This window comes from Crotalus tigris, unplaced genomic scaffold, assembly GCF_016545835.1.
Source record: "Crotalus tigris isolate CLP2741 ecotype Arizona unplaced genomic scaffold, ASM1654583v1 scf7180000019097.2288821080:1192077, whole genome shotgun sequence".
NCBI lineage: Eukaryota > Metazoa > Chordata > Lepidosauria > Squamata > Viperidae > Crotalus > Crotalus tigris.
Window position 1 is genome coordinate 462651 of NW_024097373.1, and position 26399 is coordinate 489049.

At 37.4% G+C, this 26399-nt stretch overlaps 1 protein-coding gene across 5 annotated transcripts in view; it reads right to left on the reverse strand.

The window, feature by feature from the left end:
* Positions 1–23568: 23568 nt before the first annotated feature.
* Positions 23569–26399, reverse strand: part of LPGAT1 (lysophosphatidylglycerol acyltransferase 1) — a 73924-nt gene continuing 71093 nt past the window's right edge. For all 5 annotated transcript variants that reach the window (XM_039359643.1, XM_039359642.1, XM_039359639.1 and 2 more), the window contains 2 exons: positions 26228–26334; positions 23569–24725 (listed from right to left, as the gene is read on the reverse strand). In XM_039359643.1, the coding sequence (XP_039215577.1) occupies positions 24574–24725; positions 26228–26334 (259 nt within the window). In that variant the 3' untranslated portion in view covers positions 23569–24573. The remainder of the gene's footprint in view (positions 24726–26227; positions 26335–26399) is intronic.

Consider the following 26399-nt stretch of genomic DNA (forward strand, 5'->3'; position numbering starts at 1 on the left):
CCCATTAAACCATTATCTGCATATGCCTATTATATATTAATCCTCAGACCACAATGCAGTTGAAACTGCAATCGTTTTCTATAGCAGTAAAATTGCCATTAAATGTATTTCATACAAAAGCTTCACAATTTATAGCTGAATGGCTCTTTGTGTTTTCATGATTTCATTTTTTTCAGTTAAAAATAACCACATTTCTACTATGTTTTTTTTGTCATACTAATTTTATTGCATATTTGTGCTACATAAACATGATCAAATTACTGTTAATGTAAAATACAGTGAGAAACACAAGATTATTTTAAAATAGATTGTTGTTTGCAGAAAATAAAAATTAGGTATCCTGTTTGCTCTTAAACTCATTGTGTCAGTGTCCAGATAACAAATATTTATTGGAAGGGAAGATATGTGCTAGTGACTGTATAACAACTATCAGTGGGTAGACATCAAACCTGCTTTTTCTTCTTTATCCTTCCTGCCTGTGCTCCCTTTGCCTACAGCTTTGTCAGAAACAGTTTGAAAATATTTGTGCAATTTAACTTTGAATCCTTAATGGTACAATCTGATATGTTTCCAAATGCACAGCTCATGTGCTTCTTTCTTTAAATTCTTGCTGATTCCCCCTTGGTTTTCATGATAGCATTGCTCTGGCATTTAGGTGGGGCATCTTTTTGTTTGTTTTACTTCTTTTGTGGATAATGGCTCTTTCATCGTTATTACTGATTTTTATTAGATCCTGTGTGCTGCCTCTTTTGTTAAAGCCAGTGGTGCATGAATATTTCAAATAAATATAACAATAAAAATAGTAATTGCAACTTTAATTAATTTTTTTTTGTAACATGGGAAACTTTACTAGGACAAAGTGACTGCAATGCTGCATGCGCTTACTTGGGAGGATGTTCTATTGAACATTGAAGATTTGCGTTATGAACGGCCATGCACAGAATTGTGCCATTTGGGACTTCAGTTTATTGATTATAGTTATGTGTTTCTAAATGTATTTGTCTGGAACTAAGCTTTTGTTTATGCTTAGCTGATGATAATTATTGGCATCAGTGAAAAGCTTGTAGACCTGTTTTTAGAATGTTGTTCATAAAAATCACTGTGTGATTTCAGGCAGAAATTATCCTGGCTGGAGTCTAAATGCTAGAGAAGAAATTCTAAATAAGCTTTTCAAGAAATAGAAGAATTTTCTCCAAAAAGATTTTTAAAGATGCCAAACATTCATTAACAATAATTGCACAGAAGATGGCCAGAAGAAATGTTCTGGCCTTAATTGCTGCTCAGCTAAAAATATCTTCTTTCAAATTTCACAATGGCGAGAAAAGGAAACACAAAGTTCATGTTGTCTTTGCACGCATTACAAGCAATGAATGTTTCTAAAAAATCTTGCTTACTGTTCTTGCAGATAGCCAAAAACAAAGAATGAATCATCAGCAGTTTTTTATAGTGACTTTATAGTGAGGATTCTCTTGCATTATTAGTCTCATAAATAAGAAGTGCAAATATTATTTGGAACAAACCTGAGAGCATTTAGCAGACAGATGTAACTCTAATTTTCTATTTTAAATATATTGATTTCAAATTTCTTTCTCCATGAAATATTATTCCTGTAAGGTTATCCTCAAAAAGAAGACCCATTGAATTGAAAATACTGAATAGAATCCTTCTACCATTGTTGCCCAATATTCTGCTTATGATTCATTCAGCGCATGAACAGGATGCTGTTACCCAATTATCACTGCCTTGAATTTTCCCTTCACCATTTCTCAGAATCAGGAAGTCCTACTTTTCCTTAAAACTGAAAGGGACGTGATATCCCTGTATCCATTACCCTGTTATTGCTTTTACAGGGCAAGGTTTTTGCTGCACATATTTCAGTGATAACTGAAAGTTCAATGAGAAGAAATAACAAGATCATAAAATATGTTATGAGGGTTGTTATGAATGTGCTCAGCTTCATATAACATGATCCACAGAACCTGTGGCACATGAACTGGTATGAACAGAACATATCAATAGAGTGCAGTTCTCTTAGGTATGTGGTAAGCTAACTGTACTTTGGCTTTAGAACAGAAAAGCAAGGTTGTATAGTGACAGGAATCATCTGTTTGAAAGTGGTACTTTTCCTTAGGGAGTATATATTGCAATATTATTTATTCATGAGACTGATTTCGCCGACCATTTTATCTATAATAACCCTGGATGGCTCACAGCAAAATCGCTGCCAATAATCAATAACAGCAAAAAATAAAACATAAATATACAACATATTAAAGGACATATAGAGCTGTCCTTTATAATAAATAATGTCTGGTCATTGTTATTATACTTTACTATATTCTATATCAGGGTTTCGTAACCTTAGAAGCTTGATGATGTGTGGACTTCAACTCCCTGCGATTTCTGGGGGTTGAAGTCCACATACTGTATTTTCAAGCTGCCAAAACTGAGAAATACTGTACTATATTCTGTTGCAATTTTCAATTTACTGGTGGCCACGGAGCAACAGAATTTCCTCTCCTTTCCTCTCCTCTCAGATCTGTGTAAAATTGCTACTTTATTGATAATTCTGCCATACTGACACTGAGGAAAAGGCTCAAATAGGAGGGAAAGAAGGCAGCATATGTGCCTGGAATTTTGTCAAGGAGCCTACTCTTCCACAGAGTTTAGAGAGAAATTGTAAAATTTTAATTTCTTTGCACATGGCACATAACACCCCATACAAAAAAAGTCTGGATAGAGGATGTTGCAGTATCTGGAGACATCAATTATTCAAAAGGCAACTTTACTAGGAACAGCTTATATCCTATGATACCTTTACAACATCCAACAACAGCATCTGCCTATCCCAGGTCATAACAATATGCAGAAGAGGGCTTCCAGTTTTGATGTCATGGTAATACAGACATAGGAAGACAGGGCTCCATCTTTCGCGTTTGACCCTGGTTGATTGCGGGGGGTGGGGGGCAGCAGCCCTCCCATTTGATCTGAGGAAGCCCTCCAAACCGGCGGGGGAAAGACTGGCCACCTTCATGTAGCCAGTCCAAAGCTGCTGATAATGGAAGACAACAAGCACTATCAAGCAATCTTACAGTAACGTAGGTGAAACTGGGTGAGACTGATCCTCTCTTTATGATTTTAAGACCTCTTCCTGAAAATCTGCCCAAAATACTCTCCCCAATGAAAGAGGGAAAGGGAGTTCTGCCCCATTTCCTCAGCAAAGAAAAGCGGCAAATTAATTACTTGGAAAAAATGGTGGAACCTATAAGATTAATTTGGAATATATATATATATATATATATAATATAATATATATATATATATATATATATAATATAATATATATATATATATATATATATATATATATATATATATATATATATATATATATATATATATTTTTTTTGTTTTAAGACCTTTTTTTTTAAAAAAAGAAAAGTTTACAATATAAGTTTTGGATTTAAAAACTGAAAAATGGCATTGATGACATCTATTGGTGAATTATGGCACTACAACTTATTTATGCCTAAAAGAAACCTGGCTCGAAGCCCAGAATTAGATAAGACTTTAGCTGGCCTTGGAAGCTTTTACTATTGAGAAGTGCAGCTGAGAAAAAAAGGAACAGACTTGGGGGCTGCTTATCTGTGTGGCAGAGATGATAATATTACTCTAAAATTGGCCTGTTTGAATTATGAACATAAATACTGACTTTCAGAACTGTATTGTGGAACTATTTTCCTGTAGAAGAAACATATGGAACACTTTGGATTATAAAGCTTGATTGTTAAACAAACCTTTAATGGTTCTTTTTTCTTCCTGGACAAAAACGATATATTTCTCATTGGACAGAAAAATTTGAATTTTACTTATATCTGATTAGGGGAGGTTTAGGAACAGGTTGGTTGGATAAATTTATAAAGGCTACATAAAAAATAAAATGGATGTTCTATACTTAGCTCTAAATAGTAAAAAACTACCCTTAACATCTGTCCCCAGTAGCCTCAGTTTGCCATATCACCAAGAAAATACTGATGAATCACAGAAAGAAATTCTCTCCATGTTGAAATTAATACAAGAAACAATTGCTTTAGCCAGTGATCAGATTAAAAATAACATAAAGGAGATAAAAGAACAATTTTCTAATTTAAAGCTACAAACTCAGAAAATAACTACAGAGAAGGAACCAGCAACCTAGAAAATAGAAGGAAAACTAGAGAATGCTGACACAAACATTGACAATCTAAAGGACTAATTCTGGCTGCACAAAACCAAGCCTTAAGGACAAATGCATACAAAGTCAAAATTGAGAAGACAGCAACAGACAGTAAGTGCCGCCTATGCAAAGAAGCTGAAGAAACAGTGGACCACTTGGTAAGCTGTTGCAAGAAGATTGCACAGACTGATTACAAGCAGCGGCATGACAAAGTAGCAACAATGGTGCATTGGAAGATCTGCAAAAAATATAATTTGCCTGTAAGCAAAAACTGGTGGGATCATAAAATAGAGAAAGTCATAGAAAATGATAAAATTAAACTGCTCTGGGACTTCAGAATTCAAACAGACAAGCACCTGCAACATAACACCCCAGACTTAACAATTGTCAATAAGAAAGACAAAAAAGTCTGGATAGTGGACGTGGCAGTGCCTGGAGAATAGACGAGAAAGAACTGGAGAAGATAACAAAATACGAAGACCTACAAATAGACTGCCTATCCCAGGTCCTGGGTAAGGACTCAATAGGTAGACAAAATGCCAAATCCAGTCTGAACATCTGGCTGACTGTGAGATGATCCATAATAATAATAATAATAATAAAGTTAGAAGGGACCTTGGAGGTCATCTAGTCCAACCCCCTGCTCAGGCAGGAAACCCTATACCATTTCGGACAAATGGCTGTCCAGTTTCTTCTTAAACACTTCTTCCAGTTTTGAAGAAGCTTACATGTACCATGGAATCACTAGTGGACTCAGTCATCACGTTGTCTATTGGGCACTTGATTGTGAAAATAGAAAATTAATAAAACATTTATAATAAAAAACAATATGCAGAAGAGCAGCACTGTTGTAAATAATAAAGATATCTAATCATTCAACGACAGCAAATAATGTGCTATAATTGTCCCCCCAGTCAGTCTCTTAAGGTCTTCTGGAAGATTCATATTTTTGCCAGTCTCCAAAAGGTCACAAGATCACCAAATCCCAGAAATATTTTGGAATACCCATCGGAATATTTGGGTAAAAATTATCACATTTCATATTAGCATTTTATATGTGTTGATGAGGTTTTGGTTACTGAACTTCACTGATTAGCTGATTGGATTGATGTTCTTACTGATTGCATGTGTCTCCTCGTTGATCAACACTATCCCTCAGTCACAGGTTGGGAGCCACTGGCAATAATGAGCAAGATCAAATATTCATATTTGTGATGAATCACTTAAAGTCATGGAGTAATCTCAGCTATACTGCATGTTGACAGTTTTAAATTATATCAGAACTTTGCATTCAGAGAATTCTAGTTTCCTATCCTACATGGAGGTCTATCAACATGCTAAAGGAGCAGTCAAAAGGAGCGTTCTGGCCATTTATCTTCCCTACCCCTACAGTGTTGTAATATTTAAAGTGGTAAAGTGAAGCATTCCTTTTCTGTTTGTTTAGGACAGTTATGCATAACATGTGACCCATTAGTTTAGCCATAACTTCCAAACAAAATATTATGGTCTGCCATGTATTTGACAGTCTTCCCCTAGCTTTCTTTATTTCTAAGCAAGAAACGAAAACAGATTTCTTGAGTTCCTGCTAGGCACAGCTGGTGGGCCTGCATCCAGATGGGTCAATTTGTTCAGGCTTAGTTTGATAGTGAATTGTAAATTTCCTGTAAGAATGAAATGAAAGGAACAGACTGGGGATATTTGATTATATCAAATTTAGATGGGTGACAACATTACTCAGACATCTGACACTGTCGCCCAGGGACTTTGCTAAAGCAAAATCAGCATCATGCAGGCTAGTTGTCCCAAGAGATGCAGGTAGCAGTAAAGAGTGATCAGGAGGCATTTGGCCTCTAAGTGCATTTCTGTTTCTGCTCCAGTAGTGAGAAAAAGACATTATATCTGTCTGGATAGAAGTCTTTTGCATCTTGAATTAGGCAGCAGTCATAATATTTTGCTGCCTAATTCAGTGTCCATTCTGGATACATGACTTCATAATACTGCCATGGATAAAATGGAAAGATGCAGGAAGAAGCTACAAAATGGTGTTTTTTTTTTCTATATTTCTCTCTCCATCCTTACTTCCATCTATAACTTTTCCAATAAATGTGAACTGTCTTCTGTTATCTTAGCTCATGATATGTACATTTCTTTTCTTCTTTTTTGTGACAGTAAGCACATTTGGTTTACAGCTGAACAGCAGAGTTAGACTGAGGTCTCTGAGAGTTCCATAAAACAGGCCAAATCAATTTTCAGCTAAAAAACTACTTCTGAAAAATAAAGCCACTTTGTTTAAAAGACCTTTGAGAAGTCTAGTCTGCAGTTATGTTGTTGAGCAGATAAAGTATCTGAATAATGACTTTGTCATATTTGAATTTGGCCTTTAAGTTATATTTAGGGATAGGCCAGACTGAAACAAATATTTACAAGTTGTCTTGTGTGTTCAGTATTTAGGTCATCTCTGGATGGAATGACCATTGGGTCAATGTATATTTTTTTTACTTCTGAAAAAAACAACCAAACTAATCAACTGCTTAGTAAATATCAACAAAAAACAACCAGATAGATAGTTTTCTCTGACTTATGAACACCGGAAGCCACAAAAACAGGCACAATTAATCTACAATGCTCTCTAGGCTATGGAACAAAATGTAACCATAATATAAAATCATTATGGGGAAGAGCAGGAAAAAGAAATCAGAAGAATCAGAAGAATCTGCTGATGCCTACCCACTGAATGCTGTGTAGTGTGTATGCCCTTGCAAATTGAACAGCAGAAATGGGGAGAATATACTGGTTTGAGATGATTGTGAGAAAGATTTGTTCTGATCCCTCTTAAAATTGAAAGATGGAGAATACTTTTTCATATAGAGAAGATGGCATAATAGACCTGTTATTGATGCTTGTAAAAATGTCACTAGTCAAATTCTGTTCTATTCACTACTTGGCCTAAGGCTACCCAAGAAGCGGGATGGCAGCAGACTGTGAAGAATAGGCAAACATAAACAAAAGTGGCCTCATATAATTTAAATACATTTATTAAAATATTTATGACTTGCTTTTTGAACTGTCTTCTACTCAAGGACACATTATATTTAACATATTAACATTTGCTTTAATATAAGCCAGGCATGTCAAACTGCCGGCCCACGGGTTGGATGTGTCACGATGAAACCGTGCCCACCCCATTGCCTGCAATGGGGAAAAAGTTGCAATACGTCACGTTGGAAGGGACCTTGGAGGTCATCTAGTCCAACCCCTTGCTCAGGCAGAAAACCCTATACCAGGAGTCTTCAAATTTGGCCATTTTATGACTTGTGGACTTCAACTCCCAGAATTCCTCAGCCAGCATGCCTGGCTGAGGAATTCTGGGAGTTGAAGTCCACAAGTCATAAAAGGGCCAAGTTTGAAGACCCCTGCCCTATACCATTTCAGACAAATGGCTGCCCACTCTCTTCAGTGTTGGAGCATTCACAGCTTCTGAAGGCAGGTTGTTCCACTGATTAATTGTCCTAACTGTCAGATAATTTCTCCTTAGTTCTAGGTTGCTTCTCTCTTTGGTTAGTTTCCATCTGTTGCTTCTTGTCCTGCCTTCAGGTTCTTTGGAAAGTAGCTTGACTCCCTCTTCTTTGTGGCAGCCCCTGAGATATTGGAACAATGCCACCATGTCTCCCTTCGTCCTTCTCTTCATTAGACTAGACATACCCAATTCCAGCAACTGTTCCTTATATGTTTTAGCCTCTAGTCCCCTGATCATCTTTGTTGCTCTTCTCTATATTCTTTCTAGAGATTCAACATCTTTTTTACACTGTGGTGACCAAAACTGGATGCAATATTCCAAGTGTGGCCTTATCACGGCATTGTAAAGTGGTATTAACACTTCACGTTATCTTGATTCTATCCCTCTGTTAATGCACTGTGTTGGCTTTTCTGGCAGCTGAAGCACACTGCTGGCTCATATTTAAGTGATTGTCCACTAGGATGTAGAACATTATTCTATGATGTTATATAATGTTCTAAAATCAAAAATGGGGTGGGAAATGACAAAGGGTACTGAAAGCAGGCTGAAAGCATGGTAAAAAAGCAGGACTGATGACTTGCAAAGCCACAAAGAGAACTGGAGACACCTGAATTGCTGGTTACCTTTCCTGACCAGTAGAGCTCATGTCCATTAGCAAAATACTGAGTACTATTTAAACATTGTCTTATTGCTGGTTTGATAAAAACATTGATTTTCTATTGGGAATGGTGGAATTGCTTCCTGCAATTGGACAAAACACCATTTGCATATTTGGTCTTTTATCTCCAGGTCTAAAGCAGGCTACCCCCAACCTGAGTCCCTCAGGATGTCTTTCCTAGGCTAACAATGGGAGTTTTTCTTTTCTCAGGAGTGAGTGTGACTGAGTGAACCTTTTATTTGATGCAATACCTTAAACCAGTGGTGGCGAACCTATGGCACGGGTGCCAGAGGTGACACTTGGAGCCCTCTCTGAGGGCACACATGCCATTGCCCCAGCCTTTCCTCTGCCTGCAACCCCCTCCTCACCAGCAGCCCCCTGAAGGAGAGTCGCCCCCGAGCGTGGCCCACACGGAGAGTCGCCCCCGAGCGTGGCCCACACGGAGCAGCTCAGCCAAGGACATGGCAGCCAGACTCTGCCCTCACGCACCATCGCGCACAGTTGATGCTGCAGGGTGCGGGCAGAGGGCATGGCTGCCATGGCGCTGCTGAGCTGCCTGGGCAACCTGCGGCGGGCCCTGGAGGTGGTGAGTGGCCATGCGGGCAGGCAGGGTGGGGCAGAGTGGGGGCGGGGCAGGGGGTGGAATGGGGTGGGGCAGGGGCGGGCCCAGTTTTGGGGCACTCGGTCTCTAAAAGGTTTGCCATCACTGCCTTAAACTAACAAATATAGTAATCCTAGAATCATAAAGAAGAATGAAATTAGAATGATAGAAAATCTGGAGTTTTATTGCCAGAAGGTCTCTAAAACATAAGCAGGTAATCTGTGTCTAGACTTGATCAGCCTGCATCTTGCTTCAGCCATAAAATCTTGGGATTATAGCGTCAGGGTGGAGGTAGTAAAAGTATTGCTCTTGTCTTATACCTATACCATATTATCTTCAGCCTAGCTTTCTAACCTCAGGCTAATAAATCTTTCAGCCAATCCCACTATCAATGGAGCATATCTAATTTATTGAATCATCACTCTTAGCTGCAAAGCATATAAGTTGCATGATCTCTTTCATATCAGGGTTAGTGAACTTCACAGAGGAATTGGAGGTGACTGAGGAAATTGAATCAGCAAATGTTAATGAGACTGATCAGCTGGGGAGTTTCCACACTCCTGAGCATTAGAAATTGAGTGCCTTGGGAAGAATAAACAGCTTCTTCACCAGATTGTGCATATGGAGTCTTCCTGTGGGATGAAAGTATGAATTCTGCTGTTTGTGAAGATATGATCTAATTAATATAACTACATGCATACAACTGAAGTATCAAGACTGCTTCAGATTCAGTTTGGACAGTGCTTGTATTTTGTTGTGTTTTTTTCAAAGTAAACACTGCATTTGGTTGTGCCTAGCATCAGAATTCTAACATGATTTAAGTCCATATAGATAGAAAAATATAGGCTTGCTCCAGTATTCTGCAACATGTTGGAGCCCAAAACATGTCATCATATTGAATCCCTGGAAATGTCACAAGGGTGTCCATAGAGCATGGTAAAATAAGTCAAAATGGCAGTTGCAATTGAAGCTCCATCTGTTTTTTCATGAGCATGATACATTAAAAATTCTGATCACAACTGATTTTTTAAAGCATGCCTTGCAGATATCTTGTCACCTTCTGCAAAGCCATTCAGCAGCAAGATACCACAATAATGCTCAATAATGCATCGGGAAAAGATAAGCGGAGTTAGGATGCATTGGGAAAAGTAACAGAAGTGTGTTGAAATCTAACACCACTTACTGCTAGTTCTTAATAACTATAAAATAACACATAAAGAGCATTTCTTCTGAACTTAACTAAGAAACCAAATTGCTTCTCTGTTTGCCTGTTTCCACAGTTTGGCCCTTGGGAGTCAAACTTAGAAGAAGGAGGCAGGGAGATGCTATTGTAAAGTTACGTTTTGTTTGTTGATGCTATAGAGTTGAAAGACAATAGGAAAATTAGGAAATCAGAAAAATAACAAAAAGATTACCATTTGGGGAAAAAATCACTTTCACTGAACTCTTTTCAAATCAGGACACGGGTGGATTCTGCCAGCACAATAACAGGAAGGAAATACATGATGCTGAAGCAACAGTAGATAAAAGGAAAAATTTCCAATAGGACAAGAAGGATGAAACTTCGGGGGAGGAGAGACTTTCTTAACATCTTTCAATACTCAAAGCAGCCCAAACCAGTCTTAATTTCAAGTCAGTGTAGCCTTCTTATTGAAGACATAGAATGGATTTCCTTTATATAGCTTTCAGTAGTTCACACTGGATCATGCATTGCAGGCCCCCTCAGCAAGAGATCCAAAGAGCAATACTGTTATCACCTGGACATGGCTTCAGAGCTTTTCTAGCTAAATCATTTCAAATTTAGACTAAACTCCTCAGGTTTCTCCTTTTTATATGTATTTAGCTGTATAAGATAGCATCTGTGCAGATGATAAAATTAGACATGAAAAAAAAGCACTACATATGTATAACTTTCAAAAACTATACTACTAGCCATGACAACATGCTTCTCATTTTGTTAAACTAACATGTATAATCCAAAGTACTGAAATTACTGTTTATCCCATTGTATGTTTCTTTAGTTCTTCTAAAAACAGTGCTTTGAGGAAAAGAGCTTATTCCTACTTTAATCTTTAGAAAAATAAAAGGTCACCTTCAATAGGCTAAACTCTTGAACTCTTTCAACTGAGTTCAAACTGTAGCAACAATGGGGAGAGGGCATAGATTCATACATAGAGGCTGGGGTGGTGAGGACATTCTTAATGTAAGAAGTTGATCTGCATGGGCACAGTGATCTCAGATATACATGATTATACATTATGTATAATATCATTGTATTGTACATTATACATTATAATTAATGCCAATTGGGCACCAGATGAGAGGAAGCTGACACAAAATAGGAAATCCAGCCTAGAATGGGAACCGAAATTGAAGGAATATGATGAACTCTTTAATTTTTTCTGTTTTTTAAATCACAATAATAGAGCAAAAAGTTGTCAGAGAGAAAGGTTTTGGCTGTCTTTCACTGCTTCAATCTCTCACAGTTATGCACTGGAACAGAGCTTTTATCTGAATTCAGCTTGCAAGTATCCATTAAATTAAGAAGATGATAAAGAATATCAAAAGCTTTTCTTTAAACTGATTTGCATTTTAACTAAAGGATGTATAAACTGAGGCACATGGAAGCAAGACAGCTTCCCCTCACAGATGAACTCTATAATAGAGTTTTGAGCTAGTAGCACCTGATAGCAGAGAGATTGAGGAACAGGGATGGAGAGCTTGATGAAAACATGGATACATTGCTCAACTGTGACAAAGGGAAATTCCTTGTTGGGATCATTAAGGAAAGGCTACAAGATAAAATTGTTCATTTTGTAACAGTGCTGTACAAAACCATATCAAAAACCTTGTAATTGGACAAAGAGTACTGTAGAGCTAGAAAAAGTGCATAAAACAAACATATGATATGTGGGAATGGCTTTGGGAAGGGGTGGGGAGAAGTTGCCTAGGGAATGATCAGATAAGGGGTGAGGGGAAGCCCACAGCTGCATTACAGGCAGGCAAAGAAACTCAAAGAATCCTCCCTATCAGACTATATAAAGAGATGTCTGTACTTTCAGACTTGGAAGATTTTGATAATGTAGCCTTACAATAAAGTAGAATTAGCTCATCTGGTTTAGTCATTACAGACTTTGCATCTTTTTAGTTTAGGGAAAAAAATGAAAAATATAGGCAAGTAAAAAAGGATATTGTAAATGAGTGTAAGATTATGCTTGAAATGGAGAAAATGAACAGAAAGCATGTTTTAAAATCACATACTGTAGTGCAGGGGTCCCCAACCTGTGGGTCATAGCCCACTAGTAGGCTGTAAGGGGATTGCAACTGGGCCGCAGAAAAGATGACGAGCATGCAGGTGAGTGCGTGCCCTCCATTTGCGTGAGCAGCAGGTGCACTTGCACACACACACTGCTCATGTAGAACCATCCACTCTCCCCCACCACTACCGGTCTGAAGCCGGAAATGTTGGGGAACTCTGCTGTAGTGAAACTGAATTATGAGCCGAGGTGGCGCAGCAGTTAGAGTGCAGTACTGCAGGCCACTTTAGCTGACTGTGTTCAGCAGGTCAGCAGTTCAAATCTCACCGGCTCAAGGTTGACTCAGCCTTCCATCCTTCCGAGGTAGGTAAAATGAGGACCCAGATTGTTGGGGGCAATGTAAATATATATATACATTGCTTACTGGTGTACACCGCTTAGAGAGTGCTTGCACTTAAAGCGGTATATAAGTCTCATAAATAAATAAATAAATAAATAAATAAATAAATAAATAAATAAATAAATCATGGCTACAAACTAGGACAGCTTTAAAAGGGGAATGCTTTTAGTAGTTATGACTCATTATTTATCTATTTAAAACATTTATATAGTCACCCATTTTATATCATAATCTGGGTGACTCCTAATCAACAAGTGTCTATGTATTACCTCCAATATTAAAATTTGACATTCTACTTTTTATTCTTGGGAAGCATAAATGAGTAATGCTGTTTATTTATTAGATTGATGTTTTGTCGTTCCTTCAAGAGATCTAGGCAACATAACAACACTCCTTTTTCAAAGTTTCCCTCCACAAAATCCTGTGTAGTAGACTGAACTGAGAAATAATGACAGATCCCAAATCACCCATAAAGCTTCCATAAATAAAGGAGAACATGGACTTTGCTATACCCAAACTAAGTCTAATATCACATTATTCTTGTGCTCACACTGCTGTCACATTCTGATGTGAGCTTCCCAAGGCTTTTATAGGCCATTTTAGGAAGGGAATGTAAGTCTAGATAAAATGTAGGTATGTGTTTGTTGTAACTAAATGGTGTTGTTAAGCTCAGATGTAAGCAGACAGTCTCCATTACTGTCTGAATGATCGTCTAATGAAATTCATCATAAAGAACTATTAATAGAGTGTCTTTTTCCTTCTCTCTTCCCCATCTCCTTTTCTTCATCTCTTTAAAAGCCTGAGGCCAGGTATTGCCTGATTTAGTGGCCATTGGACAATTCTGAAAAAATAGATATCAAAAACAAAAGTGATCAAAATAAATGGAACCGGCGCTCATTTGTTTAAATTAGGTTTGCACAGGAGACAGGATTGTTGGATTGTTCCCAAGTTGCTATCCTTCATGAATCACAGTTACTACTGCATGATCAGCAGGGAAAGGCAATTTAAGGTTCTGCAGCAGCATTTAAAGTATAAAATAGCTCCTATCCAAGTACTCCTAGAACCTCTCTATGTCTGTGCTGTTTGTAGCCAGATATTTGGCCAAACTTTGGTGAGGTTAATCTATATCACGGGTGTCAAACTCACCACATCACGTGACATGTCGCAACGTATCGCGACTCTTTTTGCATCGCTGGCAATGGGGTGGGCACGGCTTTGGTATGATGAAACTGGCCTGGAAGCCAGCAGTTTGACACTCCTGATCTATATGCTCCCATTTCCCAGGTATCTGGAATGAATGGATGCATCACAACACTTTTCTTACTAACCCAGAGTAACTTATTTATTTGGAACATTTAGAAGATTTAGCAGATTTATGGAACTGCCCAACCCACATAATCATGATTCCAGATGGTATACATTAAGTAAAAAACAGTAGATTACAAATGAAAAACTGTATGAAATGAAAAATAAAATCCATAAATCAGACAATATACAGCCTAAATCAACCAAACCTCCACCTCCCAGAAATGGGTTCATCTATCATCCTTGCCAAAATCCTGAGGGAAAAGCTGTTTTTTTTAAAGCTTCCCAGAAGGCTTAAAGGCTTGGGCCACCTGAATCTTAGGGGAAGCAGAAGATCATGCCAGAGAGCAGGCAACACCTCAGAAATGACACGCCTTCTAGGTCCCATCAAATTAAACTTCAGAGAGGGGAGCTGGTCTGCCATCCCATGAGAGTATGTGGGAAAGGCAGAAATAGGCAATCACAGGCATAACCTTGCTCTATTCCATATAAGGTTTTGTAGGTTATTGCTAGTGCATTGAGTTGCATTCAGAGAGCTTATGTAGCTTGCCAAGTAAAAGTTGCATAGGCAGATTTAGGGTATCCAAACTACTCATATTGCTGCATTCTGGGCCAAATCAGCCTCTAGTTGTCTATAAGGACAGCTCTATGTAGTCAGGGATATGATTAAGACAAGAGGGCTAACAAGCAAGACCATCTGATCCAGGAATGGTGCACAAGATGGAATTGTGCAAAGACTCTCCAGGTCACAGCTGTCACTTGTTCCTCTTGCACTCAACATGGACTATAGAGCAGGAATAGACAGTTTTAGCCACTGGGGCAGGAATGATGAAGAGACACTTGCATTTATGTATATGGCCAAGGGGAAGAGAGATACTATGATAAAAACAGCAAGCAGGGCTTGGATTTGCAGAGGGGTGTTCTGGGTTTGGGTTTTTTTTTTCCTTCTTTTAAGCAGGTTTAGCCTTTTATGTGAATCCAAATGCATAGCAATGACAAGGAACAGGCCCTTGTCAGTTGTGGTAATCGCAACCCCACTCTCTCCCATGGAAATCTCTTCCCAAGAAGTTTGATTGGATGGGTTGCAAGGTTTCAGATAACATAATGCATGTCATTTGGGCAGCTGCAGTGAAAAAATTGTTCCAAAACCAGACTGCCTTTGAGGTGATTTTCAATTATTTAGATTGCTCAACAATCCAGTTTTGGTTTGTGATCGATTATTTTACTGAATAGTAAATTTATTGCTTCTCTGCACTACTTTGGACGTTTGAGAAAGAACAGTATACAAATAAGATAAATGAAATAAACAATCTCTCACCACCCTTCAGACATCAACAACTATGAAAAATCCTTACAACTTGGCTTCTTTTAATGGTTTTAAATGTTGTCTTTAGTAGTCTAATTTGTTTTGTTTTCTTTTAATCTAGTATTATATTTGTAAGCTGCCCAGAGTCCACTGGAATGGGACAGTTATATTAACTTAATATTATTTTCTGAATTCTGAGACTTCTGCCAACACAATAGAGCTTGGTGGCCTGCTAATCGGGGATTTAAGTTGCCCTGCCCTGATCCTGTGAGGTTTGACCACTACTGCAAAATGGCATCTTTGGGAAGAGGATTATTATGAAAGCAGTAGCTTGTAGGTTGTCACTAGGAATCAGTAATGACTTGCTGGCACACAATCATCATCATCAATAGATTTTATGCTAGTAATCAGCCTAATGTTGATGACTGTTGAATGGAAATAGCTTGGGATTAAGAGTAATATAGAGGGCACAGTGTCCTAGCGGTTAAGTTGCCGGGCTTATTGATGAGAAATTTGGCAGTTTGAGAAACAAGCACTGCATGCCCCAGGTCCTATCAACTAGCAGTTCGAAAACATGCAAATGCAAGTAGATAAATAGATACCACTTCAGTGGGAAAGTAACAGCATTTTGAGTGCCTCAGCATATAGTCATGTCAGCCACATGACTTGGAGGTGTCCTTGGACAATGCTGGCTCCCTCAGCTAGGAAATGGAGATGAACATTGCCCTTGAGTTGGACATGACTGAACAGGAGAAACTTTTACCTTTGTAAGAATATTTTTTTTTCTCTCACAACTGATGCATGCATTTCTATTCCAGAAACCTAATGCAAGGGAGGAAAATTCTGGAGCTTCAGAATTTATTAAACTGAAGTGGATAAGCTACAGTAAAAATTACAAGCTCAAGCCTCAGAAAAATTATAAAAATGTGAAATGAAAGAGTTAGTAGAAAAAAGCATCTAATCATTCAAAAGTTCCAGATAGCCTGGTGACTTTTTATCAATGAAACATTAGCAAAAAGTTCAGTTTAACCCAATAACCAATTTTTACCTTACATCGTTTAAAGTCATTTGTAATTACTATTCTGGATACTATTGCAAAAATATTTATTCATGTTAATTACTGTAGAAGAAAACTGATTTACTTTAAGCAATTTTATAGATGAAAAAGAAATACGAGATCAAAATATTTCTCCTTTAGGATGTTTGCAGGAGCATCCATAATTCTGTAGGTTATTTTCATATGCTTGATCTTGCTGAGCTTCTCTTGTGCTATTTGTATTCATCTTTGACTATTTTCTCACAGGAGAGATAAATAAAGAACAGCCTTTATAGTACAGTCCAATGGAAGGTGTCTTTCTTTTTGAAAATGTGTTTGTGGCACACAGAATGGAAAAAGTAGCAGCAACATCATTACTGTATTGGTCAAAAATGAGCAGTTTTCTGCCGGCTTTCTGTTTATCTCAAGAAAAGAAACCACTACACATGAGATACGTTGCCACATAAACCCATTTAATATAGTATTTGCATAATGAGATAAAAGCAGGTGTCTGCATTCTTAAATCAAAGCTGAAACTAAGCGGAAGAAGTAGACTTCCAATCTTGCCAAATGCATCTTTAGATGTTCAAGCTTTGCATTATGCATGTACAGCCCAACACAAAAATACTGAAACAGTCAAGCTGAAAGCTAAATGAGAACTTTAATTAATTACCTATCATGCAGCACACATTCTTATTTTACTTAGAATATTAGATTCCATCCCCATTACTTAATGTGGAAGAATCACACTTAACAGGATAAGAATATAACAGAGTTGGAAGGGACCTCTGTCTTCTAATCCAACTCCCTGCTCAAGGAAGAAACCCTATAACATTTCAGACAAATGGTTGTCCAATCTCGTCTTTAAAATCTCCAGGGTTGGAGCACCCACAACTTCTGGAAGCAAGTCATTCCACTTATTAATTGTTCTGTCAGGCAATTTCTCCTTAGTTCTAGGTTGGTTCTCTCCTTGATTAGTTTCCATCTTTGCTTCTTGTCCTGCCTCCAGGTGCTTTGGAGAATAGGTTGACTCTCTTCTTTGTGGTAGCCCCTTAGATATTGGAATGCTGCAATCACGTCACCCCTAGTGCTTCTTTTCGTTAAACTAGATATACCCAATTCCTGCAACCGTTCATGTGTTTTGGCCTCCAGTTATCTAATAATCTTTAGTGCTCTTCTCTGCACTCTTTCTAAACATCCTTTTTATACTGTGGCAACCAAAAATGGATGCAATATCCCAACTGTGATCTTACTAAGCATTATAAAGTGGTACCAACACTCATGTCACCCTTGTTTAGTCTACTCTAGGTAGTCCTTGACTTATGATCACAACTGAGCCCAAAACTTCCATTGCCAAACATCCAAATTTTGATCATGTGACCATGGGGATGGTGCAACAATTTTAACTGTGGAAAAGTGGTAAGTCACTTTTTTCAGCGCTGATCACTAAGTGAATGATTGTGAGGAGTACCTATATAATATTCAGAAACCCCAATCTGAAGCAGCGAACCTATTCTCAATTCTTCTATGGCATACAGTCAGGAAAACCTGATTATACAGAACTCTTGTACAGTTACAGGAGTTCTGTTTAGAATACAAAGATTTAGTTTTTAAACTTAGGGTGCTAAAATAGATAGTTCTGTTTTCATGATATTTCAGTTCTTTGGGAACTAGTTTTTGTTTATTGAAAGCATTTGTAACCTGTTCTCAGTATCTAATGTTCCCAGATTGATTTACATATGATAAGTGGGGTGGGGGTTGGGGAATTGCTTGAGTTTCATAATTGAATGGAATTAGGCTATGGCCAGTTCAAATTCAGGCATGCTGTTCTCCCCATACGTGTGGTCATACGTTAAGGACTACATGTATAGGATTTATTTGGCATCCTTTGTTTTTTTTAAAGCAAGAATTATGTAAAAATGGTTTAATAGTATTTTGAATAAGTAATCAGTGAAAGCTCCAATAATTATTCAAAAGGGGGGAAATTTAAGCAGAGCATTAAATTCTCACTTTCAACAGTTAAAAATCTTATTCAGACACTGTTATTTCTGAGATTCAGCACCACTGCTCACACAATCCCAAGCATCTTGTGCCAACTAACCAGCTACACTTTAAAAGCCAACAGAATAAAAGTAAATGAAAAAAATCTAGGACACTAAGTTTTGTTTCCATTACTGTACTATATAGAAAATGCTGAGGGGAGAACTCGGTGCCCTGGTTGCTGTTGGGCTACATCCCAGTCAAAATTCTATCTCTTACAGTATTTCCTTATATATCTATAACTTGGATGAAATCTGGGTTGGAAAAAGCTCATTGAAAACTTGCACAATTCCTCCCAAAATGTTGGAGATGTGGAAGTTCAGATGCAACCTATTTTCACATTTGGTGGACTTGTAGAGATATAAAAGCTTTTTGGATTAAAATCTTTAAGAGAAAGATAAAGTTTACTCCGCAGTTATTTTTGTTGGGTATTATTGTAGATTTTGATGTTAAAGAAATTAACTTGATGTTGAATCTTATAACAGCTGCAAGATTATTAGTGGGGCAATATTGGAAGAAAAACTCTCTGCCTACTATGGAAGAATGGATACTTAAGGTGTCTAATTTAGCAGAAATGGCGAAAATCTCTGCCTATTTAAAGGATCATTCACAAGAAAAATATATTATGGTTTGGAGAAGATGGATTGATTACATTCAAAAGAGATATGAAACTGAAAAGTATTATCTTACATATGAGTAGATTTTAGATAATTATTAATAGTTTTAATTATATTATTATTTGAGTTTATAATTTGTTAATATTTGTTTTGAAAAGGAGTTAAAGTGTGTTATGGTTTTGATTGATAGTATAGTTGGTTAATGTTAGTTAGATTATGTTTGTTTATTTGTTACCCTGTAATCAGCTCTGGGAAGTGGGGGATGGGGGGATGGGGTGGGAGGGATTTATATTGTATTAAATTTGTAAAAGTTTTAATAAAAAAAAAACTTGCACAATTCCTTTCACAGGAAGCTTGGCCTGTGCTTTCCAAACAATGAACTGTTTATAGACATGGAAAAATGTCTCCTATTTTAGTATGTTCGATTTACCTTTACAATTTCTGTTACTCATAATAAGAAAATGGCCTGTGTTATAATAAAAGACATTTGCAAGACTAGATAGGCCAAAGACCACTTCTTTCATATTCCAATTGCTTCTCTCTACATTCCTATCAATACAAAACACACCCAAAGAATTTACTAAAATAATTGGTGAACATCCAATCATCTTATTGAATATTGCAAGTTGCTGGATTCTAAGCCTTAGGGAGCAGACTCCTGACATAACTTTATTATTAGTGTATGTTAGTTATACATGTGCAGTAATAACTATTAGGGCATATCAATTGTTGCTTGTTAATGAAGGTATAACAATTTTCTAACAAGTTATCAAATCCTGAGTGTGAAGACACACAAAGGGTGCTTTATTCACATTGTTTATATTTATTAACACATATGTGATAAGTGTATGTTAATGTCTTTGTGGTGTTTGGTCCCTCAGGACAGGAGCCTTTCTCTCAAACAAAAGACCATGTCCTGGAATACTGTCATGCCTACTTATATAAATAGGTCCTACCATTTGAAAGTTAATTAGCATTTAATAAAACTATTATCAATGAATATAGGAGTAGGGCACATATAGTGTATTATTGTGGGATCAAATGCATTTGATTAAACTAATTGTACAGTATGTCTGTTTCTAAATTTTAAAAAAATATTCAAGTCGCATCTTTCTTCTAGACCATTGTTTCTCAATCTTAGCAACTTTAAGATAGGAGGACTTCAATTCCCAAAATTCCCTAGCCAGCCTGACAGGAGAATTTTGGGACTTGAAGTCCACCTTTCTTAAAACTGCCAAGGCTGAGAAAGACTGTTCTAAGCAAATAGTAGAACCGGTTCCCACTGTGGAAAAGCCCAAACATCCAATCCTTTCTAGGAATCTTTTTAGAAACTCAGTATGTATGTAAGCATGTCAAACTAGAGTGTCTTTTCAATACCAGAATTCAGAGATCTACTTGATTATAATTTCCTGAAGAGATTAGATGAATCATGCATGTCAACCAATTGGCAGACAAAAGATTAAAGATTTAAAAACTAATGTATCAGACTGCAGCAAAGCAGGGGTATGTAAAATGCGAAGGGCATTTTGGTATTCTGAACTTGGAACAAGACATGCAGTATTCCAGATTTTCATCACAAGATCAGGACAAAATGGGAGCTATTTTTGTTCCACAAAGTTTAAGACTTAATTTTTTAAAAAATATCCCCAACCATTAAGAATGTATATTAACCAATTAAAGAAGTGGCTGTCCCTACCTTTTTGGCTGGTTCTAATTGAGGAAGGAAAGGAGGTGAAGTAGTTTTGTTCTCTCAGAATAAAAGCATTTGAAAGCAATTTCAGAGAGCAGAAGCAGGAATGCAGTACTGTACTACTTCTCTATAACTCTCTGTCTAAAGCAGCTGTGGGGGGGGGAAGGGTTTTTTTTTTATTAAGTTGCAGATGAGGGTTACATTCATATGTCCCTAAACACTTTTTAGCAACAGATCCAAAAAAGTGTGCAGCCCTATTATTTTGTTTTATGCTAGGAAAAACAGCTTTCCATTTCTTTTCCTTCTACTGCAGATCATTAAAGGCATTTCAATTTGTAGTTGTATAAAAGGAGATAATGCAGCATTTTGACCCTGAAAATTCATAGGGCATGCCAAGCGATTACCTGAAATACCAAGCACAAATAGTTCTGAAATACATACATTGTATTGCTTTCTATGGAGTCAGCATTATTACTGTCAAACTCATTCCTTCTGGCCTAAAAATAAAACTGTGCTACTCCTGTGATCTGAAATTAACAAACTTTATAGGTATATAATTTCAATACAAGTTTTCAAGAAGAGCAGGTGACCCAGGCAAACAGGGAAAAGGTAGATCAGATATGAGCTGCACTTAATCGCCAACTAAGTACAACATTGCATACACAGCCATATATACATTCCTTCCTACACACTTTTTGCATTCTTAAATTGGATTATTTGGTCCTGTTGAACTCCAATGGCTTATTGTAGAATAAACAATTTGACCTTGTTATATTCTGGGTAGAGAAACTGCTGTCTTCAGTTTCTCCTGATTCAGCCATGAAAAAAGTTCAATAATCTTTCTTCATATTTTCTACTGCAAATACTGTAGAATAAAAGTCTAATGCAGTTTATACCAAAACACCCCATTTGGAAGTGTCCCTTGAAATTAATGGAACATAGAATAATACCATTTTACCAAAATCACAAACATAATTCATAATTAAAGGGCCACCAGTAGCTTTATAAATGCCACTATATCACATTAAAGTAGTGCAATATCCAAAGATGTGGAGAGACCTGGCCCACAGAATCACCAAAAGTTAGACATAACTGAACGGAATCATCATCATCATCATCATCATCTTCTTCTTCTTAAAGAAAATAAACTAAAATTAGTGGTTAACCTACATTACACCCAACGATACCTATTTCTGTTTTAACAAGGCCCCATTCAGAATTTGTAGTATTTTTCTATCAACAATATCTGCAATGGACAAGGACTGTATTCCTGATGACAGAGTTTAAAAACAACAGTGAACTTGAGTGTCTACTTATTTTTTTTTTTTTGGAACTCAGATCATTTTAGAAGCAAGTTAATCTAATGTTATCTCCTAGCAGTGTACATCCAAACAACTATTAGTTTGTATCCACATTAACTAATGAATCCTTTTGCAAAAGGAAAACGAAACCCTGTGTTCACTTTAGAACCAGCATAAAAAGGCAAGTGCAATTAAAAGTACTCTTATCCTAAAATGCTGCACTTCATAAGAATTAATTTAATGGCTTTCTTTTTCTTACATTAGTAATCAATTGCTCATGTTTCAAAAGCTAAAATGTACCTTTAATGCTCATAGCTGAACGACACACTAATGGCCTATTGCATGTAATTATGACAATGTTGAAAATATACATTATCCTATATATGGATGTTACTATAATACATAATGAAAGGTATTCTAGTTTAAAATTAGTATTATTTGCATTTTATGGCATTTATATAGATAATATAAAATTTGCTTTTCTTTTTGAACTTCTATCCCATTCAAAACAAAAGATAAATATAATGTGGTTTTATATTTTTATTTTATATACTACTCACCAAAGCTGGTTCTCATGAAATTTGGGAAAACAAAAACAGAAGAAAAACAGAAGAATATATATCTCAAACTCAGCACAGACAACTGTTGGTTTGACTTTGCTCTTAGAAAAAAAGTTACAGTCCAGAAAAGACAACATTTGGTAATTAGTGTACAGGCCTGAACATGTAAATTAGAAACTGGTTTCTAGGAATGGTTTTGTATTATAATGATGCAGTCACACGGTATTGATGTCAAGCATTCAAAGAATGATAATAACACAGAATTCTTCAAAATTATTATAAAACTGTAATGTGATCACCTGGAATCCTGTTACAGTGCCAAACTGCCTCTTCAGTTAAAACTCCCTATGACAGTGACATATTTCAACAAGATGACAGATTCAGTAATGCCCTTTACAGTTCAGAGAATTTTACAACAGCTCTGGATTATAAAGCAGATTATCTTCCTTTTTTTGTTTTGTTCATTGACTAGGTATTCTGTTTGGTGATTAAGCTAGCTTCCTCTTATTTTTCCTATTAGCAAAGCATCTAGGTCAGTAATGGCGAACCTTTTAGAGACCAAGTGCCCAAAAACTGACCCCGCCCCGCTCCACCCCCTGCTCTGCCCCCACCCCGCCTGCCCACAGGGCCACTCATCACCTTCAGGGCCTGCTGCAGATTGCCCAGCAGTGACATGGCAGCCATGTCCTCTGCCCACGCCCTACAGCATCATCTGTGTGCAATGGAGCGTGAGGGCAGAGTCTTGTCTACACTGCCTGGCTGCCATATCCTTTGACTCCACTGCTCCATGTGGGCCACACACGGGGGCAACCCTTCTCCAGGAGGGCTGTTGGTGAGGAGGGTGTCATGGGGGGAGGCAAGGCTGGGGCAACGGCACGTGTGCCCACAGAGAGGACTCCGAGTGTCGCCTCTGGCACCTGTGCCATAGGTTCACCACCACTGATCTAGGTGCTTGGCATGTATGTACACAAACTGTCCCAGACACATTTCCAGTATTTCTTTTTCTCAGATGAAAATAAAGGCCTCTCTGGAGATTAAAAATTGCAAAAAAAAAAAAAAAATCATTTTGCCAAGTCGGGGGCAACTCATGTATTTCAATGCTGAAAATCCAGACCTTCCTGAACTGTTAATAGCTCTCCAACAGCATCTACATTTCTTTCTAGCTATGCTCATCACTTTTAAAAGTGCATTTTGAGAAAGAAAGAAAGAAAGAAAGAAAGAAAGAAAGAAAGAAAGAAAGAAAGAAAGAAAGAAAGAGAGAGAAAGAAAGAAAGACAAAATGCATTTTATAATAACAACAGGAAACAGATTAACAGATTAATGACATTCCATTTCTGAAGCACCCTTTCAAGAGGATATTCACAAGAGGTTCAAATAACAAAAACATGGTAAAAATAGATTGGTCTATGAGGTATGCACAATTTCTTCAACACTTCATGACATTGCAACTCTTTTTGCAGTGTACTTTTCCTTTTCTTGTGTCACAATACAAGATCTCTCAGATAGTATTCAAAAGATTTTTTTTTAAAAAAAAAAAAGGAAAAAAGCTACTAAACAGGTATCATGGGGCAGTCACAATACCATAGCCAGGGCTGTGAATTATGTTAAACAGATCCAGCATAATTAATTACAATACAATTTGAATTGTGCAGATGAAGGATCTCTACCACAAGACTTGCAGTACAGACTACTGAAGAAAGAGTTGCTAAAGATTTGGAGTTTTAACTACAGTGCTGAATACTACCGGTGATAAAAGCATTCTCTGCTACAGATATTCACCTCTTATGGCTGCACAACTGCATTTCCTGTTAAAATGCTGAATTTGCTGACATAGGTATGTTGAAGTCTCCCCCTTTAAAAAATATGGACAATTCTTAAAATATATCATTCGGTCACTATATTGTTGATCCTTTCTTCTAGTGGAGTTTAAAATCCTTCCCCAAAAGGAGAGAAAGTCCATCCAATATGCTCCTTTCTACTGGCATATTCATATTTGAACACATAACATGATGCATTCTGTAAAGTACCCAAGTTCCTCACTGTGTCCTTGTGTCCCATTCATTCACCTTTTAAAATAGGCATTCATAAAAATACTGAAGAATGCAGTACCACATACCACCTGACAAAAATGCAAATAACTGTACAAGAACTAGCCACAAATTGCTAAGAGTCATATCTCGGGAAACAACTTCTGTCTGTCCTTGCAGAGGAGGAAATGTTCCTGAAACAGAAGGGAAAAAAAAACATTTTGTGACAAGTTCAAGCTACCTTTCTGGATTTTTTCTCCATATCAATGGAATTAACAAGAACTCAGGGCACACCAGATATAACTCTGGCTCTCTTTTATAATCATCAGTACATTAGGAAGCAATTGTATTAACCATCTGCAAACACTTTCCTATCTGTAGTAAATATTGTTTATATATCTTAGTAATGTTTATTCCACTAAAGCTAATTAGTTTTACCAACATTTTGCTATCAAATCCTAGTCAAGCAATGGAAAATGAATGTATTTTTATTTAATTTCTGTTGGGTAAGCATTGGGGTTTAGCTTCACCTCTGATTAGCATCAGAGCTGAATACCTTGAGCTTGGGATAGGGCAGTAGTGGCGAACCTATGGCATGGGTACCAGAGTGGCACTCGGAGCCCTCTCTGTGGACACACGTGCCATTGCCCCAGCCTTGCCTCTCCCCACGACCCCATCCTCTCCAGTAGACCCCCTGAAGGAGACTCGCCCTTGAGCGTGGCCCACACGGAGCAGCGCAGTCAGGACATGGCAGCCAGGCAGCGTAGACAAGACTCTGCCTTCACACCTCATCATGCAGTTGATGCTGCAGGGCACGGGCAGAGGGTGTGGCTGTCACAGCGCTGGTGGGTTGACTGGATGATCTGCGGAGGGCCCTGAAGGCGGTGAGTGGGCCTGTGAACAGCCGGGGCGGAGGATGGGGGGCAGAGCGGGGGCGGGCAGAGGGTGGAGCGGGGGCGAGGCCAGTTTTTGGGCACTCAGTCTCTAAAAGGTTCGCCATCACTGAGATAGGGTTTCCTCTTCAAAGAAGGCATGTCATACAATGTATTTCCAACCCACATAGACAAAGGAATCAGAGTAACTTCAATAGTTTTGCTTATCAAGAAACTGTTTTGCTCACAAAGCAAGACGCTGTATCAAATCTAACCGGAAGTGCTCTAGATACAGTTTGCATTTTTTTAAAATTAAAGCAAAGATGACAGCATTTCTGCAATGAAACAGCATGGTGAACTAGTATTTAAATGTAAGATTAATGTATTATATACGTTTATTTGAATAATAACATTGCTCAATATCACCAAGTGTCATCTTCTCTTAACAAAACTTTAAATGTTCATGGCAGCAAGAGAATCACAGGACAACTCTCAACAACTGTTATTTTTTTAGCCACCTGAACTTTTTTAGACAAATTTACAAGCTATGAAATAACTCATGGTTTCTACTTCTTCTTTGATTAGGCATTGTCAACAAAAGTCTAATGGACATCAAAGACTTAACAAATTTATTGTACAAAACCTTTAATGTCCATTTTACAAGTATATATTATCTCAAGAAAGGAGACTAACCCAAACACATATCCATTGCTTGGCAGATCAACAAAATGAGAATATAAATAGGAGTTGTGTATCATGACAGCAACATCTACATGGATTAAGAAATAGTTATTGGTGTTACACAGACAATTCTTATATAGTACCTGTCTTGTAAAAGTGTGACAAAAGACCCTCCTTTTCAATGAATCGTTGATATAACCAAACAGTAAGTGTTTCAGGATCAATGGGTACATCCTTAATTGGAAAAATTCTGCATTTAAAAAAAAACAGAAAAGTAAATTAGATGTATGAAATATTTTTATTTTGTAAGATGAA